The sequence below is a fragment of the Artibeus jamaicensis genome, unplaced genomic scaffold (assembly GCF_021234435.1).
Source record: "Artibeus jamaicensis isolate MK-2021 breed Jamaican fruit bat unplaced genomic scaffold, CSHL_Jam_final scaffold_1031, whole genome shotgun sequence".
Taxonomy (NCBI): Eukaryota; Metazoa; Chordata; class Mammalia; order Chiroptera; family Phyllostomidae; genus Artibeus; species Artibeus jamaicensis.
Genome location: NW_026522026.1, coordinates 6,100,939 through 6,119,680, shown reverse-complemented (window position 1 = coordinate 6,119,680; position 18,742 = coordinate 6,100,939). Strand labels below are relative to the sequence as shown.

The window sequence follows — 18,742 nt, the reverse complement described above, 5'->3', positions numbered from 1 at the left end:
AGGACAGACAAATAGATCAGTGGAACAAAATACAGAGTTTAAAAACAGACCCACATATATATGATTAATTACTTTTTGACCAAGGTACCAAAGATGAAAGTACAGATGGCCTTTTCAACAAATGATGCTGAGACAATTTGATGTCTATATAGGAAAAGTACTTTCATCATTGTACTATACAAAATAATAATTAAAATATGTCACAAACCTAAAAATAAATAATAAAACATAAAAACCTTATAGAAAAAATGTAACACAAGAAAATATAGAAGAGAAATATGCAACTTTGGGAAAAGGTATCAGGATACAGAAAGCACTAACTACACAAGAAATATCAGTATAATGGACTTTACAAAAACTGTATAAATCTGCTTTTTGAAAAACACAACTAAGAAAATGAAAAATCAGTCCACAAATGAAAGAAAATATTTGCAACACTTATATTTGACAAACAGCTTGAGACCAGATTATATACTCTTATGACTCAATAAAAAAATGACAAACAACCCAATATTTTTAAAGGGCAAAAGATTTGAATAGACACTTTGTTCTAATTACCAAAGGAGATAGGAGAATGGCTAATTAGCACATGAAAAGCTCAATATCATTAGTCACCAGAGAAATGCAAATTAAAAGCACAATGAGATACCACTACACACCCACTAGAATAGCTAAAATTAAACACTAAAAACCAACTGTTCCTGAGAATACGAAGCAATTTTAGCCTTCAGATTTTGCTGTGAGAGTACAAAATGGTACGACCACTTTGGAGACCTATTAGGTTTTTTCTTATGAAAGTTGTCACTTAACCATATGACCTAGCAGTTCCATTATTTATTTTATCCAAGGGAAATAAAAGCAAATATCCACCAAAAATAAGCTTGTATATAAATAGAAGTTTTATTCGTAATAGCCCGACAAACTGGAAACCATCAAACGGTGGATACGCATTTGGCGTATCTATACAATGAAGAATATTTCAGCAGTAAAAAAGAATAAGCTATTGATCAATGCAGCAATATGGCTCAATTTCAAATTATGCTAAGCAAAAGAATTCAGGCAAAACAATGCATCACAGTTTGTCTCATTTATGTGACATTCTACAACCAGCAGGACTATAGTGACAGAATGAAAATCTTTGTTGTTTGGGGCTGAAGGCAGAAATTAGTACCAAGTGCACAGTAACCTTTGAGGAACGATGGAAATGCTCTGTATGTTGATTTTCATCATGGTCACATGGGTGCAAACTTTGTCAGACTCAGTGAACTATATAGTCCGTTCTGCAATAATACTTGTTTAGGAAAATGCACATTTGTTCTAAAACAATGGCAAAAATTTTTAATATAACTTGACTTTTGATTTTATGTGGTTTCATCCACTAAAAACAGTAAACACAGAGAACTGCACCCAGCTGAAGTGAGTCACGTATGAACATATCCCCGGCTAACCTTTGTGTTACTTTCATGCGTTTTACTTCAAACTGTTATAAACCTCACTCTAGTGTTATTACACTTGCTTTTTATAGGCAATTTTTAATAGAAATGATAAAATGAGAACATCTTTTATATTTTCTACATATTTCTATCATTCTTAATTCATTTGTATAGAGCTGATTTTGTATCTGGTATCATTTTTTTTTTTCTCTAGAAGAATTTCCTCCAGCATTTCTTATAATTCAGGTCTGCGGGAAATAAATTCTCTGCTTTTGTAAAATAGTCTTTATGATGCTCTCATTATTGAAGTGTACTTTCACTCAGAACCCTAGGTTAACTTTTAACTTCAAGTCATCATTCTATTCCTTTTGGCTTGTATGATTTCTGACAAGAAATCAGAAATAATTTTTTTAAAGATTTTATTTATTTTTAGAAAGAGGGGAAGGAAGAAAGGGAAAGAAGCATCAATGTGTGGTTGCCTACCGGACACCTCCTACTGGGGACCTGGCCTACAACCCAGGCATGTGCCCTGACTGGGAATCGAACCAGCAACCCTTTGGGTCGCAGGCCTGCACTCAATCCACTGAACCACACCAGCCAAGGCGAAATCAGTAATAATTCTTATCTTGGTATCCCTGATGTTTTTTTTTTCTGGCTGCTTTTAAGAATTTCATTTATCACTGGTTGTTAGCAATTTCAATATGATATGCCTGTCAGTAAGGGACTAGTAACATACATCTGCTAATACACCATGGTGTGCTCATATTATGGATAACTATAAAGCATTCCATTTTCATGGAATAATGCCCTAGATAATGTGGAGTAAAAAAATTAAACTGAAAACAATGTGTATGGTATAATACTGTTTTTAAAAACCTCCACATGCCATCAGGCAATAAACCACGTAGATCTAGAAACATAATCTGTCTTACGTACTGAAGATCCACGTATAGCCACAAGGGAGGCTGGGTGGGAGAATCACACAAATTTTGCTCTGATTGATCTTTTACCATGGAAATGAGTTCATGTCTGTTTAATAAAGTAAAACTGACATTTCTCCCCCCCCCAATATAGGCAACATATCTTTTACATTCAAAGAATATTTGCTATTCAAAATACTTGTACAGTACCAAAATATTCTGAGTATAAAGAGTTATTAATTTCATAGACATCCTAGGAAAAATTGAATAAATGTTCAAGGATTGAATGGGCCTTAGACATTCGTCAAGCCTCCTATCATTGTTACTGATTCTTCCTAAATAATTATCAGAAGTCATGAACTTGTGTACTGGGCATTCATTGGTTTTGTCGGCCTAGCACCCAGTAGCCCCTTTTGGTAAAAGTACTTCAGTATTCCCCTGGGGAATTTCTTCTCACCAACCGCATATACTTTGGGCGAGATTATCAATTCGGCCTTCTCCTTGACCGAGGAGTGGGCACGTAAACTGAACAAGGCTAAACAGACTCTCCCCCTCTTAGAATCTTGAGTGGAGTGACACCAGGTCAGAAAGCAGAGCCGATTTGCCCCGACAGTAGCTCTCTGGGCACACAGTCCATTGGTTTCTGCTCTTTAGATTTTTGGAGCTGAGCTGCTTCCTGTTCTGTGAATCACCCCATATCTGTATACCCCTTCTCCGGTTTAATCAGTCAGCCATTTCTGTGGACTGTGACTGAAGAATACTAACTGATAGAGCTGCATGTAAACACAATAAAAAGGTCACTACTTCTTTACAAGAGTCCACAGCACTTTTTTTAACTTTGTACCAGAATTTGCTTCTCTGTTGTCCACATTAGTTCCAGCTGCACTTCTGGAGCTTCGCATACAAATGTACTCTACCTTCCAAATGTCACATATTTAAAAACTACTATCATTTATCCCTAAAGACTTCCCCAACAAAACAACCCATTTTCTCAATTAAAACACACAGGACCACCACACACTCATCAGAATGGCCACAATATAAAGGACAGACAATTGCAAGAGTTGACAAGAAAGTGGAGAAACTGCAACTCTTACGCATTGCTAGCGAGAATGTAAAATAATGCAGCCACTTTTACGAGCAGTTTACATAATTGACATATTTATGATTCACTTAATATTTATTTTTCATAAACATTTAGTCCCCTTACACCCCTTCTTCCCCCAATCACCACCCTGTTGTCCATGTCAATGAGTCCCTTTTCTTTTTTGCTCAGTCCCTTCCCCTACCCCTCCTCACCCACTGTAATGTCATCCTAGATAATCATGGTCTTTATGTGTGAATTATGTTTTTCTATACACATTGAAGACATAGTTAATGATTTAAAATGTTTCTCACTTACTATGAATTTCTTGTACCACTGATGGTATACATACAGTCCTTTGGGAAACACTAGGCTATTCTATTTAAATGTTTAAATTAATTTTCATAAATTTTCAAAGTAGTTACTAACTCAGAAAACAATAATATAAAGATTTATGTAGCACATATCAAAATATATAAAGTATTAGACTTTCATTTAGCAAATACTTGGGAAGGACTTTAGTTGGCTTTTTTCAATTGAAAGTGACTAAAGAGCCACAGACCCAGGGAACCTCCAGAACCAAGATGTCTTCCTTCCTCCTCTCCATCCAACCTGACCACAACCCTGTGTTTGGGGAAAAAGAAGTCCTCTGTACAGAGGGAAAAAAGGAAGTATAAAAAAATGCCATTTAAGCAACTGTGGTCAGTTTTCTTTTTTTATCCTCACCTGAAGACATTTTTTCATTACTTTTAGAGAGAGGAAGGCGGGGAGGAAGAGAGGGAGAAAGAGAGAAACAAACATCGATTGGTTGCGTTCTTGTGCATGCCCCAACCAGGAATGGAACTCTCAACCTGGATATGTGCTCTGATGGGGAATTGAACCCCTGACCCTTTGGTCTATAGCAGGATGCTCCAACTGAGTCACACAGGCTGGGCAGGTCAGTGTTCTTTAAATTCTTGTGTTTTTCCTTTCTCTACTTGCCAAATTTATTTAATGTGCTTCTATTTTTTAAAAAGAAAATACAGTAGAATTTTATTCTTTTGGGTACCTTCAGATGACAATTTAATATTTTAATTTATTGTACTCAGATTTCTAATTTTATTTCCAATTTTACATTTTGATTTAGAAAATTTAAGTGAAAATATCAATTACTTCTTTTAAATACTGCATTCCATACAACCCTTTGTGGCCAACTGCATTACTATGTACTAAGTTCTCAAAACACTAAAAATATTTTTGTTTCTTCTATTATAAAAAATATAATTAAAAAAAAAAAACCTAAAGGCCCTCAATGGCCAGAGCAGAATACAAAAGCAATAGGTTCTGAAAAATGGATCTAGACTTCGGCCAAGATGGAGAAGTAGGTGGAGGTTCCACCTCACCTCTGTGCACAACCAAATCTAAGAACAACTATTTTTAACAGCAGTCACAACCAAGCCACACGGAAAATCGACAATAGGGAGTCCAAAGGACAACTAGATACTCGGCTGGACCGGTACAAGGAGCGAGGCCAGCAGCGGAGCAGGTTAGCAAGAAAACATTCCCCGGGCGGTGCGCGCAGGGAACCGAGGGCGCTGATCGCCAGCGAGCTGGCTGCCGGAGCGCACAGGGAAGAGGCGCGGTGGGTCGGTCGGTCGCGCGCATTTACGTGCGGAGAAACCAGTGAGAAGGGAAACCCGCGCGGTGCAGCAGGCTCGCAAAATTAGGATCGGATAAGCAAGCCAGAGGCGTTTGAGTGACTGGACGTGCTGGGCTAGCAGAGAGGAACGCCATCGCTCCCTCTCTGACCCCGCCCCCACACACAGCGTCACAAACCAGCGACCTGGGTCGCCCCGTCCTGGTAAACAACTAAGGCTTCGCTCCGCTCACTTAACAGCACGAATAGACCAAAAAAATGGCTCTAGGACAACTTAGAGCCCCAGAACCGATAGACCTAAGTGATGAAGAAATAGCCAGTCTTTCAGATGCACAGTTCAAAACACTGGTTATAAAGATCCTTACAGAACTGGTGGATTTTAGTCACAAATTAGAGAAACATATGGAAGCTAAATTAATTGAAATGAATGCTGATACAAAAGATACCAATAGTAATGGAAAGAAAATTGGGATTCAAATCAAGGGAGAGGACCAGACGGAAGAAAAAAATGATAAAACAGAAAGGAATGAAGAAATAAGAATTCAGAAAAATGAGGAGAAGCTTAGGAACCTCCAGGACATCTTTAAACGCTCCAACATCCGAATTATAGGGGTACCAGAAGGGGGAAAGGCACAACCACCAGTTGAAAAATTATTTGAACAAATAATAAAGGAGAATTTCCCCAAGATGGCAAAGGAAATAGACTTCCGAGAAATCCAGGAAGCTCAGAGAGTCCCAAAGAAGTTGGACCCAAGAAGGAACACACCAAGGCACATCATAATTACATTAGCCAAGATTAAAATGAAGGAGAGAATCCTGGAAGCAGCAAGAGCTAAGGGGATAGTCACCTACAAAGGAGTTCCCATCAGACTGTCAGCTGATTTCTCAAAAGAGACCTTACAGGCAAGAAGGGGCTGGACAGAGGTATTCCAAGTCATGAAAACCAAAGATCTACAACCAAGATTGCTCTACCCAGCAAAACTTTCATTTAGAATGGAAGGACAGATAAAGTGCTTCTCAGATAAGACCAAATTCAAGGAGTTCATCATCACCAAGCCCTTACTATATGAAATGTTAAAGGGACTTACCTAAGAAAAAGAAGATAAAAAAAGATGAACAGTGAAAGGACAGCAAACTCACAGTTATTAAGAACCACACCTAAAACAAAAGCAAACTAAGAGGATAGCTAGATCAGGAGTAGAACCATAGAAATGAAGATCTCATGGAGGGTTAGCAACAGGGGAGTGGGAGGAGGGGAAGGGGGGAGAAGGTACAGAAAATAAGTAGTATAGACAGTAGATAGAAAATAGATAGGGGGGAGGGTAAGATTAGTAGGGGAAATACAGAATCTAAAGAATTTGAGACACATGTTCATGAACTAAAGGGGGAAATGGTGGGGGAGGGGTATGCAGGGTGGAGGGGAAGGGAGGGGGAATAGAGCAAATGTAATGGCATAATCAATTAAAAAAAAACAGTTTCCAAAAATAAAAAATAAAAAAAATGGATCTAAAATCTTATAATTATAGCTTGATTCTTCTTAAAACTCTATAGGTTAAGTGATAGGATATAAGGGATTTCCTTTTAATTACTCTACCAGGGATGAGTATATGTGGGGGGGGGCGGGGGGGGGGCTGGTGGGTAGATGAAAGGGATAGATGTAACTAGAAAAATAGCACAATATTGATAACTGCTAAAGCTGGGTGTTGACTAAATAGGTGTTATTTTTAAAATTTTCTGTGTATTTGAAAGATTCTTTAAGAGTTAAAACAGAGACGGATGAAACAATCCTTCATAGGTATTACTGCAGTGACACCTAATAAAGCAAGTTCTGGAAAGTGCCTGCAATAGAATAAATGGCAAAATAGATTCATTCCAAAACAAAGCGCCAGTGGTCTACATTTGTTATTTTATTTTATAATCAAATAAAAAAGCAATAATTTACCAAAAGTTAGCTATTTAAAAATTGTGGGAAAGGTTATTATTGCCACCTACTGGACACTGTGATTAACTACTTTCTATATTAAAAAAAAAAGTCACTATTGAAAAGGTTCTCCTGTCCTACCCCAAGCCTTTGGTCTTTAACTCGTTAGAAATGCAAATTTCCTAGGTTCACCCCAGATTGCTGAGTGGAACCCAGAAATTTGTGCTTGCAAACCTTCCAAGTGATTTGGATGCAAGCTAGTTTCAGAATTACTAGTATCTACTATAAAATTCGAAAGTTTTTACTCTTAAGATTTACTGATCGCTACTAAAATCTAATGATGCAGTAATACAAAAGAGAAAGAGTAATCTAGCATATCATTATAAACACTTAACATTGATTCTAGTTAGCCAGTAGGAAGAATGCTCTGGTGGAAGGGTTAGGAATTATTTATTCATAGGCCAGTTAATTAGACCCTGGAATGTTCTTGCCCAGAGCAAGCTTTCCAACCATATTTCCTTGTTCTGGTTTGCTCTGATCAAAAGGCACCTTTCTAAAACACATAAGACCTTTAGCCATTATCACGCCTTTTAACCCAGGAATGTCACGTCTAGAAATAGAGAGCAAAATGAATTATGCCCAAAGATTTTCTCTAAAGCATTAAAATAATAGAGGGTACCAAAAAGAATTAAATGCCTCCAAATTGGGAAATGATTCTATAACTTAAAGAATTAACAGGATGAAATATTGTTCAGCCATTAAAAATGATGCTTTTCATATGAAATTTTAAACAGTAGAGGTAAATGCTTACTTTACAATGTGTGTGTGTGTGTTGTTTCTGTCCATTGAAAAAGACAATGGAAAGACAAAATATTAATGCTGGTTATCTAGGGTAGTAGGATTATGAGGGATTTGAAGACTATTTGTTAGCGTTTCTGCCTTAGCTGGTGTGGCTCAGTGGACTGTGCTGGTTTCTGAACTGAAGGGTGGACGGTTTGATTTCCGGTCAGGGCGCATGCCTGGGTTATGGATCGGGTCCCAAAAGGGGTTCGTGTAGGAGGCGACCACACATTAATGGTTTTCCTCCCTCTCTTTCTTCCTCTCTTCCTCTCTCTCTAAAAATAAAAATTAAAAATAATAAAATACAAGTGTTCCTAAAATCATCAATAACAAGAGTGTGCTTATTTATTCTATTAAAGAAAATCTACAAATATAATAGAGATTCTACTCTGTGAATTAGAAGTTCCAAATAGTAATGAGTAAGCTTTCTAGACGGGAATCGTGGGAAGTGGGCAGATCGTCTTTCTCTCCATCCTGCACTACTCTGTTCTCACTCCTCCCGCTCTTTTCTTCCTTCCCATCAGTTATGTCAAAGCCCTATATCCAGAGACACTAAGAAACTAAAGTATAATTATTCAATATTTTTAAATGTTAAGTGTTCAGTTAACAGTTTAATTTATCTTAGAATACACTAACAGGAAGTAAAATAGCCTAATAGTTTAAAGAACAGGCTTCAAAATCAGACAGTTCTAGCTTTGAATCTTAGGTTGCCACTTATGGGACCTCGTACAGGTTTCGATTCCCTTACCTGTGAAACAGGAGCAACGCCCTCCTCACAGAGCTGCTCTGATGGTTCCGTGTTCCGTGAGAGGACCCATGTAAAGCATAGGACAGCAGTAGACCCTCAATAGGTGGTAACTGTGATTATGGTTTTGTAGTCAACATAGTTTAGTTGTTTTTGGTAAACAGCCTTTAAATTTTAAATTCCCTGGGGGAAAAAACCTAGTGGGGTATAGTGGTTGCTCACGGTCACTTGCCCTTCTCAGACTACTAAAATTTCAAAAACAATTTGGGAGACCTGCATGGAGCTGTCAAAATATTCTTTATTAACTGAAAAGTATCAGAACCTACCAACAAATCTGTCGGCACTATTATTTCATAAAAGGCATGCGGACCTCCCTAAAAGAGTGAAAGATAATCGCAGAGTAAGGGAAATCATTCCCAAGGACAGCTGGCAACTGCGTGCCCAAACTGTCTAACCTCTGTTTCCATCTTGTGTTGTCACATACCAGTAAACACTTAAGAACCAATACCAGGACTTCCGCCAAAATGGAGGCATAGGTGGAAACATTGTACCTTCTCACACAACCAAGTTTAAAGACAACAAAGTTTTAGTAACAAAAAATGCAGCCAAAACACAGAAAATTGAACTATACTGAAGTCTGACAACAACGAACTGTCCATCCAGACTGGTAAGAGGGGCGGAGCCAGGGACTGGCGGACTGGGGTTGCGCAGGAAAACTCGACCAGACTGACCCAGGTGCTCAGGTGGTGGTTGGCAGATCCCAGGCGTTGGGTTGTGACAGGCAAACCCAGTAAGGGCACAAGGTGGCAGGCTGACCGCGGTCACACATTTGCATGCAGATAAACCAGCGAAGGAGCTAGCAGTGAGACAGACTGCACAGGCCCCAGCAGCAGGAAGCAGCAGAGGGGACCACTATTGCCCCTCTCAGACCCTGCCCCCACATACAGCATCATAACCCAGCGGGCTGAGTGGCCCCGCCCTGGTGAACACCTAGGGCTCCGCTCCTCATACCTAACAGGCACAAACAGACCGAAACATGGCTCAAGAACAACTCAGAGCCCCAGAGCCAATAAATCTAAGTGACGAAGAAATAGCCAAACTTTCAGATGCACAGTTCAAAACACTGATTATAAGGATCCTCACAGAACTGGTTGATTTTAGTCACAAATTAGATGAAAAAATGAAAGCTAAACTAATTGAAATGATGGGAAATGCACAGGAAACCAACAGTAATGGAAAGGAAACTGGGACTCAAATCAAAGGAGTGGACCAGAGAGAGGGAAAAAATGACCAAACAGAAAAGGATGAAGAAACAAGAATTCAAAAAAATGAGAAGAGGCTAAGGAACCTCCAGGACATCTTTAAACATTCCAACATCCGAATTATAGGGGTGCCAGAAGGGGAAGAGGACCAGCCACGATTGGAAAACTTATTTGAACAAATAATAAAGGAGAATTTCCCCAATATGGCAAAGGCAATAGACTTCCAGGGAATCTAGGAAGCTCAGAGAGTCCCAAAGAAGTTGGACCCAAGAAGGAACACACTAAGGCGCATCATCATTACATTAGCCAAGATTAAAATGAAGGCGGGAATCCTAGAAGCAGCAAGAGATAAGGGGACAGTCACCTACAAAGGAGTTCCCATCAGACTCTCAGCTGATTTCTCAAAAGAGACTTTAAAGGCAAGAAGGGGTTGGAAAGAAGTATTCCAAGTCATGAAATCCAAAGACCTACATCCAAGATTGATCTATCCAGCAAAGCTTTCATTTAGAATGGAAAGGCAGATAAAGTGCTTCTCAGATAACATCAAATTCAAGGAGTTCATCATCACCAAGCCCTTATTATATGAAATGTTAAAGAGACTTATCTAAGAAAAAGAAGATAAAAAATATGAACAGTGAAAGGACAGCAAACTCAGTTATTAACCACCACACCTAAAACAAAAGCAAACTAAGAGGACAGCTAGATCAGGAGCAGAACTATAGAAATGAAGATCACATGGAAGGTTAGCAACAGGGGAGTGGGAGGAGGAGAAGGGGGGAGAAGGTACAGAAAATAAGTAGCATAGACGGTAGGTAGAAAATAGGGGAGAGGGCAAGAATAGTATGGGAAATATAGAATCTAAAGAACTTGAGACACGTGGACATGAACTAAAGGGGGGGAATGTGGGTGGGAGGGGTATGCAGGGTGGAGGGGAATGAAGGGGGAAAACAGAACAACTGTAATGGCATAATCAATAAAAAAGAGAAAAAAAACCAATACCAGTTGCAACCTGGCACTTGATTAAAGACATTTAACTTCTTGGTCTGATTCTTGATCTGTAAGGGAAGTTGTTCTATCATTCAACGAACACTAACCAAACTTATTATTTCCTATTAAGTAGAATTCAGGATCCAACAAGGTTAAGTATGTGAAAACACTACATGGTGCTTTGTATATTGCAAAACACCACAAAAATACACATTGTTATTATAAAAATACATTATAAATGAATATGTAAAATGCAGAAAAATAATTTCCCACTCGCATTTTAATTGTTTAGTCATTTCTATATCCATATTATCAAAGTAACATTCAGAATTTTTTAGAATGAACATTTTCCAACATTTTCCATATTTTTTCTTTAGAAAACAGTCACATTTATGATCTAGCTCATGACTCTGCCAGTCTCCCTCCTAGGGGAATCGAGGATGTTATTTTTCCCTCAGATGGTGTAGTTCTCGAGGGAAGGTTATTAAGCTAGAAATTGCTGCTATAATTTCAGCATGTAAAATATGAATTCTAAGAAAGGAGATTTAATAGGATCTAAAAGGTAGTTTCAAACATAGACAGTATCTTATTTTCTTATTGTTGAAAGTGTTGTCAGATTTTCCAGTGTGAAAATACACTTTTAAGTATGATGATCAAGAAATAACAAGACACCAAATGTAGAAATTACAGTTTTATAATTTTGTTTCTCCTTAATCCACTTAAAAAAAACTTCACAATACAACAGTTTCAGGCAGCTTCTTTGTTATTTTCTTTGGTTTCTACCTCTTTAGGCAACAATGGCTCGATCTTTAGTAATAAACCTTCACTTGTTGAACTACGAAGGAAAGCTCGGATCACAAAGGGTCCTAGAAACAAAGACAAAAATCAACTTTCATTTGATTCCATATATACCTACGAGCAAATACAAACATACAACTAGAACTCTTATAGAACTCATGTTTTATGTTGTAAGTATTGACATTACTAAACTAACGTTTTGAAGTACAGGAAAGGAAAGATTTCACTTCTAGAAAAGACAAACCAGCTACACTCTAGAATTTCATAAATTTATCCTTTAAACTACATGTACTCACAAATAATTCACTTCTCTCTACCAGAATACAATCACTTCAAATTTATTTTATTGCAAAGTCAACAGTGAAGGAGCAGGTGGCAATATTTACACTCGATGGAAATATTCTAATATTTACCTAAAACAGTCAACACAGATGCTACCTTTGTGTTACCAAACATTTAATAAGATCCCTTAAAAATTTAAAAAGCTTTTCCTATGAGGAACATTAAGGGACTTTGTTTAAAATGGCAAAAACCAGATAACTATATTGTTTTTAGAGATTTACTATCTATTATTCTACTCCAGCTAGTCTGAGAGGAGCCTACACTGAAATCAAAGTTCTCCATAGAATGTAAGAATCCATATAAATACGCATACCATTATTAAGTACTGTGGACAAATACAGGACAACCAAGTTAACAAATGAGGCACTTATACCAGTGTGTTTAATTCTCAGAGAAGGTGAAAATTCGTGGAAGACTGTATTTTAATCAGACATTTGTGTATAAAACCCAAAGGCACAGATGCCTACAATGATAAAATTCCAAGCAGACAGTCCTGAGTGTAACGGACACTTGCTTGGCCGCAGGCAGCTGAGTGAGACCTGCCTCAGGACGGAACGTGAGTGGCATGGAACGTATCGATGAGGGCGCTGGACGTGTGCCCAGCGACCACATGGAAGGTGTGGCTTCACAGCGCCACCTCATAAATAATTTTTGTTTCTGTTTAATGTCATTTTAATTTGAAGGCAATCAGTTTTCATGCGAACTTCATACATTAATGGTAGAAATCCTGTGGGGATTTATGAAGGTTTCAGGATGTAGAGCGTTCCCATCACTGTTAAAGGTGTCCTCTCTAGGCAACTACACTTGCTAATAAGGCAATCAGAAATCCTCTGGAAAATTCTATTTTATTTAATCCCTGGAAATATCATTGCTATTGTAATTGCATATCAACTTGATTGTTTAATATTTTACATTTTTAAAGCATCACAGGGCTCTAGGGAAGTCAACTCCAACTGACCACTTACCCAAATCCAGTGGTCTGTGCCTACAAACTTCACTGATAACAGCCTGCAGATTGGCAGCTATCTCGTCACTTGACATATTCAGCTAAAAAAAAAAAAGGATATATAAATATACAACATTAATGATGTGAAAATGAGAAAAAAATACAAATTTTGGTAACTGTATAGTATTTATATGAGAAGTCTTGATTTCCAAGTAGTTTTCCCATAACATATCCCAGAGCAAAATATACTACACACCTTATCCCTAATCCTCAAGGAATTAGTGTTATTTTCTCTTGGAGTTGTTGATTTACTTTTAAGGAAAACTAAGAACATGTTTAGCAATTAATGCTATCACAAGTTCGAAATAAAACTACTTGACTAGACACACTCAGACAACACATATCTCATATGGAGATATTTCAGGATGCTATGCTAACACTCTAATGATGAAAAATAATTATCCTGCTATTTAGCAAAAAAAATACAGTAAGTAAATATATACAGGGAAAAAGACCTATTCATAAAACTCCTAAACCCTGGGAAACTCACACCTTTGCAAAGTCCTTGTGTTCATCATTCAAATTTAATTCATATTATTCTTAAATATCAGTTAAAACCAGTTGCATTACATTTTAATATTTACAGGGTTTTGCACATTACCAAATGAATCATTTTTTAAATGTCCATATAAAACTTATAGTTGCATAATCAGCAAATACCACACAGTAAAAGTTCAAGTTCAAACAAGATCACTATTTTCCAATGACCCTGAGAAACATGCCACATAACCATTAAGATAATTCCTCCTGAAAAAAACATCCTTGTCCTCATCAGACCACATTTACCCAACACTCTCTTGAGCATGATGCAGTATCACACCCTAAATGAGAAGGTGTGGATATTATTGGATGAACTTTCACTTTAATCTAGAAGTGGAATTCTCGGGGGGGGGGGAATACCAAGCAATGGTCAGTTCACCTTTCTAAGTACAGACCTTACAGACTTCCATTTGCATTGAAGCAAGCAGTAGGCTTGTGGACAAGGCACCTTACATTTGCTCAGTTAAAAAACAAAAACACCAAGGGTACAACACATGTCCCTGTCTCCTTTCAATCCCCTCTTAACTCTACACTTTATCTCAAATTGCCCTTCTTTCCATATCAACTGAATTAACCACCATAGATCTAGTAAGTTCCTTTACCCTTTGCTAAAGATCTAAACCTACCTTAATTTGCGATAGCAATAGATACAAAGAAGAGCAAGATGCCCGACTAAACTTTTTAAATAGTTTGTTATACTATATATATTAAACTTCCCAGTATTTTGTAACTGCTGTACAATTTCTGCTGACTTACACTGTCGTTCCTACAGTGAGCTAATAACAACATGGCTTCACAAAAGGAAAACAATGACTTTCCCTGCAACTTTCATTAGTAGGATGACTTCACTAAGTTTTTCTTTTTTAAGAATTTTATTTATTTACTTTTTAGAGAGAGGGGGAGGGAGGGAGGGAGAAAGGGAGGGAGAGAAACAGCAATGTGCAAGAGATGAGACTGGTTTCCTCTTATGCGCCCCCACCTGGGGAATCTGGGCCGCATCGCAACCCAGGCATGTGCCCTGACTGGAAATCGAACCAGCGACCTTTAGGGTTGCAGGCCAGCACTCAATCCACTGAGCCACACCAGCCAGGGCTGATTTCATTAAGTTTGAAAATAGTTTACACTTTTATCCAAATTCACCTCTATCTTTACTGGTGTCTACTGAATTTAAAAATATATTTGTAGCCATAATACTTCATTTTACTTTTTCTTTTACTATTGTACAAAATTATGAAAAAGTTATATGTATTTTTATGGCCATAACTGTGTTTATTTAATTGACTACTGATGACAGGATACCTATGTACAAAAACAATATATTTGTGTGAATGAAAAATTTATTTGGGCTGATAACAATCTAGAGATAACTCATGAAAGCAACATTTATGATTTTCTCTACTCTGCATTTCCAAAACTGTACTTTCCCATGCAGTAACATTTTGTGGTCTTGACAAGGCAGTCAGGGATGGCCATTTTGAGGAGACAATAACTGTTTGATTCTCAATAGCAAATTATGACACTTGGTACAGCTGGTTAAAACAAAACACACAAAAAGAATGGGTTGACCATGAAGGGCAACTGAACTACGTTAAGCATACTGTATGTGTACATAATGTATGTTCTTGAATATATAATAGTCACAGTACTATCTATCTTTGGCTAAAATGGTTATCTACTGCTGGACAAAATAATTATTGCATAATAGAGGTTTTGCATTATAGACGTTTTGCATCCTTGTTCTGCATCACAGACACTTCAAGAAAAGACTGCTTCACTAAATCCTACCTTCTGCTTAACATACCTTAAATGTAAAAAAAGTAATACCCTAAACAGACTAGATGGAAGACTTACCGAGGTGCTGGCTCAGTGGATATAGGTGAACCGCACCTCTTTGCTTTAACTCTCAGATTTTCCTCTTTCTATGAAATAGCTAACCTTTGTCTTCAATCACTTTCTACCATTATGAGAAAAAACAGCAGTTCTTAATCATTTTTTGTCTTTTTGAAATGCAGGTGTATGGAGGGCAAATTGTAGTCATGAGCATGTCTAAGGCAGTGATCCTTTTAAAAAAATATTTTTACTGATTTTGGAGAGCGAAACATAATATGAGAGAGAAGCATCAACTAGTTGCCTTCCCTATGTGTCCCAACCTGGTTTGAACCTGCAACCTTTTGGGGTACAGGATGACGCTCCAACCAAATGAACCACACCAGCAGGGCAAAGCAGTGATTCTTAAATGCTTTCAAGGTTATCAAACCTCATGCACACAGGCACACCAAAAATTTAGCATATATCTTCACGGATTAAAAGGAGGAGGAAGAGAGAAGGGTCCTGAGACAGGTGTGTCAGTTAAATGAGATCCCTAGGCCTCACTCTGAGAATCGCCAGTATAAAATTAAGTCTGTTCAAATATTGTGGATTATTAAGGAATACAGTGTGAAAAAAGATTCAACTTATTTTTTTTTACATTTTACAAAGGGCAGAACTAAAAAAATTGCAAACTGTGTATATACATGATTGTTAAACAATCACATGGCCCTCCTAAAGTGGCCAGCTTCTGTCACTGTAACTGTACTGACAGGCTCTAGGTGACTTATCATCTGTAAATGGAAACTGCAAGGGCTGCTACCTTGAATAAGCACATGTTAGAACATCTGACCCCCAAAATCCCTTCCAAGTGCCGTGTTCTAAGGCTGTATAGAGGCGGCCTGGCATATGGTCGCTGCAGATGGGCCAATACTTTTAATCCCCATGACTCCTAACAGTCTAAACCAAGAAGAGGAAGATAATCTGTGTGTTTCCTATAGAAATATTATGAAAAATAATGATTGATTAAGCAGCTGTTTATTGGGTCTTACTCTTAGTCAGGCTCTATTCTCAGCATTACAGAGATATTATCATTTATGTCTCTCAAAACGTAAATAATTTTTTAAGCCCCTTTCAGAAGTTGCCCCTCCTCCTTAATCCCTTCAGTACTTCCTGGTTCCCTGGGGCTCTCCCTTTTGGCACTCTGCCCAGATAGTAGGGACTTTATTTACCCCATTTTGCCACTTACTTTCTGCAACTGTTACTGCAGTGGGGGCCAACTGACAGGCAGAGAAAGAGAAAAAAAGCAAAGGCACTGTGCCCAACCTCTTGGGGCCACAGATCCTCCAGTCAGAAAGGAAGGCTCCCCTCCCTCAACATTTTAGATGCCTGCGCCCTCCCCTGCACCCGCCACTCCTACTAGGAGCCATGATCTCTATTTTTCAAGCCTGAAGCAGTAGTAGGCTTCTGGAACTCCCTCTGCCGGTACTGGTGTCTACTTCCTGGTTTCAGGCTATGGTTGAGACCAGACCATGTGACCACACAAGGGGAAAAACGGCAAACTCACCGCTAGTTTGTAGTACTTCAAATTTTGGTCTTCCTTAATTTGCCTGCCACTGTTTAATTTTTCAGAATCTTCAAATAGCTTGCTCCATGCATTCTGTCCAGGTTTTATAGTAGCTGCAGTCATGGGAAACACAGGCTGTCACGTGCTTACAGCCTCCCACCTGGAGCCGAGACTTGCCAGGCTTACGTGGCAGGTCTTTACATTTCAGGGCTGGCAAGCTTTTCTGTGAAGGATCAGACGGTAAATATTCTAGGCTTTGAGGGCCACATATGATTTCTGCTGCATATTCTTTTTCCTTTTTATACAATTCTTAAAAAGACCATTCTGAGTTCACATATGATTAAAAAAAGGCACAGTTTGCCAACTCCTTTATTAGTATGCATTATTTGTCTACAAATATATAAAATATATGCAAAGACAAGTGGTATGGATTATGCCTTACATCACTTTAACAAATTAATTATCTACCAAAATCTAAAGGCTCAAGCAGCTTTCATCATTGCTTATGATAAATCTATTTAAAAACACTTAATTCTGTTTCTATATTTCATATATTAAATTCACAATAGGTATCTTATCGCTTACTTTAATACTGTATAAGTGAATGTTATTATTTGTTTAAATGTAACACTAATGAAAGTCATAAGGAATTATCTTTCAGATCCATTCAATTTCTTCTCCCAGCATTTGGATATATGGAATTCTATGAAAGCTGCCATATTTATCACTGGTTTTCTGAAATAAAGCTAACAAAAGAAAGCTATGTGTGCAGGATACTGGCAACTACTTATTAACAAATGGACTGGCAAACGAAGGAAGCATGTCAGTTTACTTCCCTTTGACACATAATGCCACCTTTGTATTTTTCACCTTTGTTATTCCATTGATGAATGATCACTGCATTGCTGAGTTAATGCAATAAATCAAAGAGAAAAATGAGCTGTTCTCTCAAATAGTATGGTTCTTCTTATGCTATTATTTATTTATTTTTTAAAAGATTTAATTTAGTTTTAGAGAGATGGGAAGGGAGGGAGCAAGACAGGGAGGGAAACATCGATGGGAGAGAGAAACACTGACTGGTTGCTTCCCGTATGTGCCCCAACTTGGGACCAAACACAAAACCCAGGCATGTGTCTTGACCCGGAATCAAACCAGTGACCTGCTGCTTTGTGGGACGATACACAACCAACAGAGTCACACTGTTTAGGGCTCTTACGCTATTATCTATATATAACAGAAGGGGAAAGCCTCACTTTCAATTACCCCAAATTTTGAAAAATTATTATCTGATTTGTAACAGTAAAGGTAAAAAAACTGGAAATGATAATAAATTATTTTTGTTTCTAATATTCCTAGTTGTAAGAATACCGATAAAAAGCTCACCGAAGAGTATAACCAAAATCTACAAAGACTATTTATCCCAGTTATACATCTTTCATAGTAAAGCATCAAGCAAAATGCTGGTACACACTGAGTTCTGGATAAATATTAGTTCCCCTTTCTTAGCCCCATATTATTAGAGGTCTAAGATCTATTGCTAATACACTTCTTTTAATTTTAATACGGACTAACTAGTATAGAAGCTGACTTTTACATTTTGCCTTCCTCTCTTTATAATTACCTATGGCATAGCACACTATAGTATACTGAAAATAATGCAACAAAAGAAAAATTAATCATCAACTGAAAGGAATGGAGGAGGAGGAGAAGGGAAAATGGCACTGAGCCCTGGCCAATGGGCTGCCCCTTTCTAGCCCACTACTGTTTCTAACTGATTTAAGCAATATTCTTTGCTTACCATTTTTTCAACTTACATATCTAGTTGCTTCAAATTACGCCTAAAGTTTCTAGGTGC

At 37.8% G+C, this 18,742-nt stretch overlaps 1 protein-coding gene across 1 annotated transcript in view; it reads right to left on the bottom strand.

Annotated features, from left to right (window-relative positions):
- Positions 1 to 11,090: 11,090 nt before the first annotated feature.
- MRPL1 (mitochondrial ribosomal protein L1) overlaps positions 11,091 to 18,742 on the bottom strand; it is a 52,231-nt gene continuing 44,579 nt past the window's right edge. Inside the window, exons 8-9 of the mRNA XM_037147077.2 lie at positions 12,934 to 13,015; positions 11,091 to 11,694 (exon numbers count right to left, since the gene is read on the bottom strand). Coding sequence (XP_037002972.2) covers positions 11,576 to 11,694; positions 12,934 to 13,015 — 201 coding nt within the window. The 3' untranslated portion in view covers positions 11,091 to 11,575. The remainder of the gene's footprint in view (positions 11,695 to 12,933; positions 13,016 to 18,742) is intronic.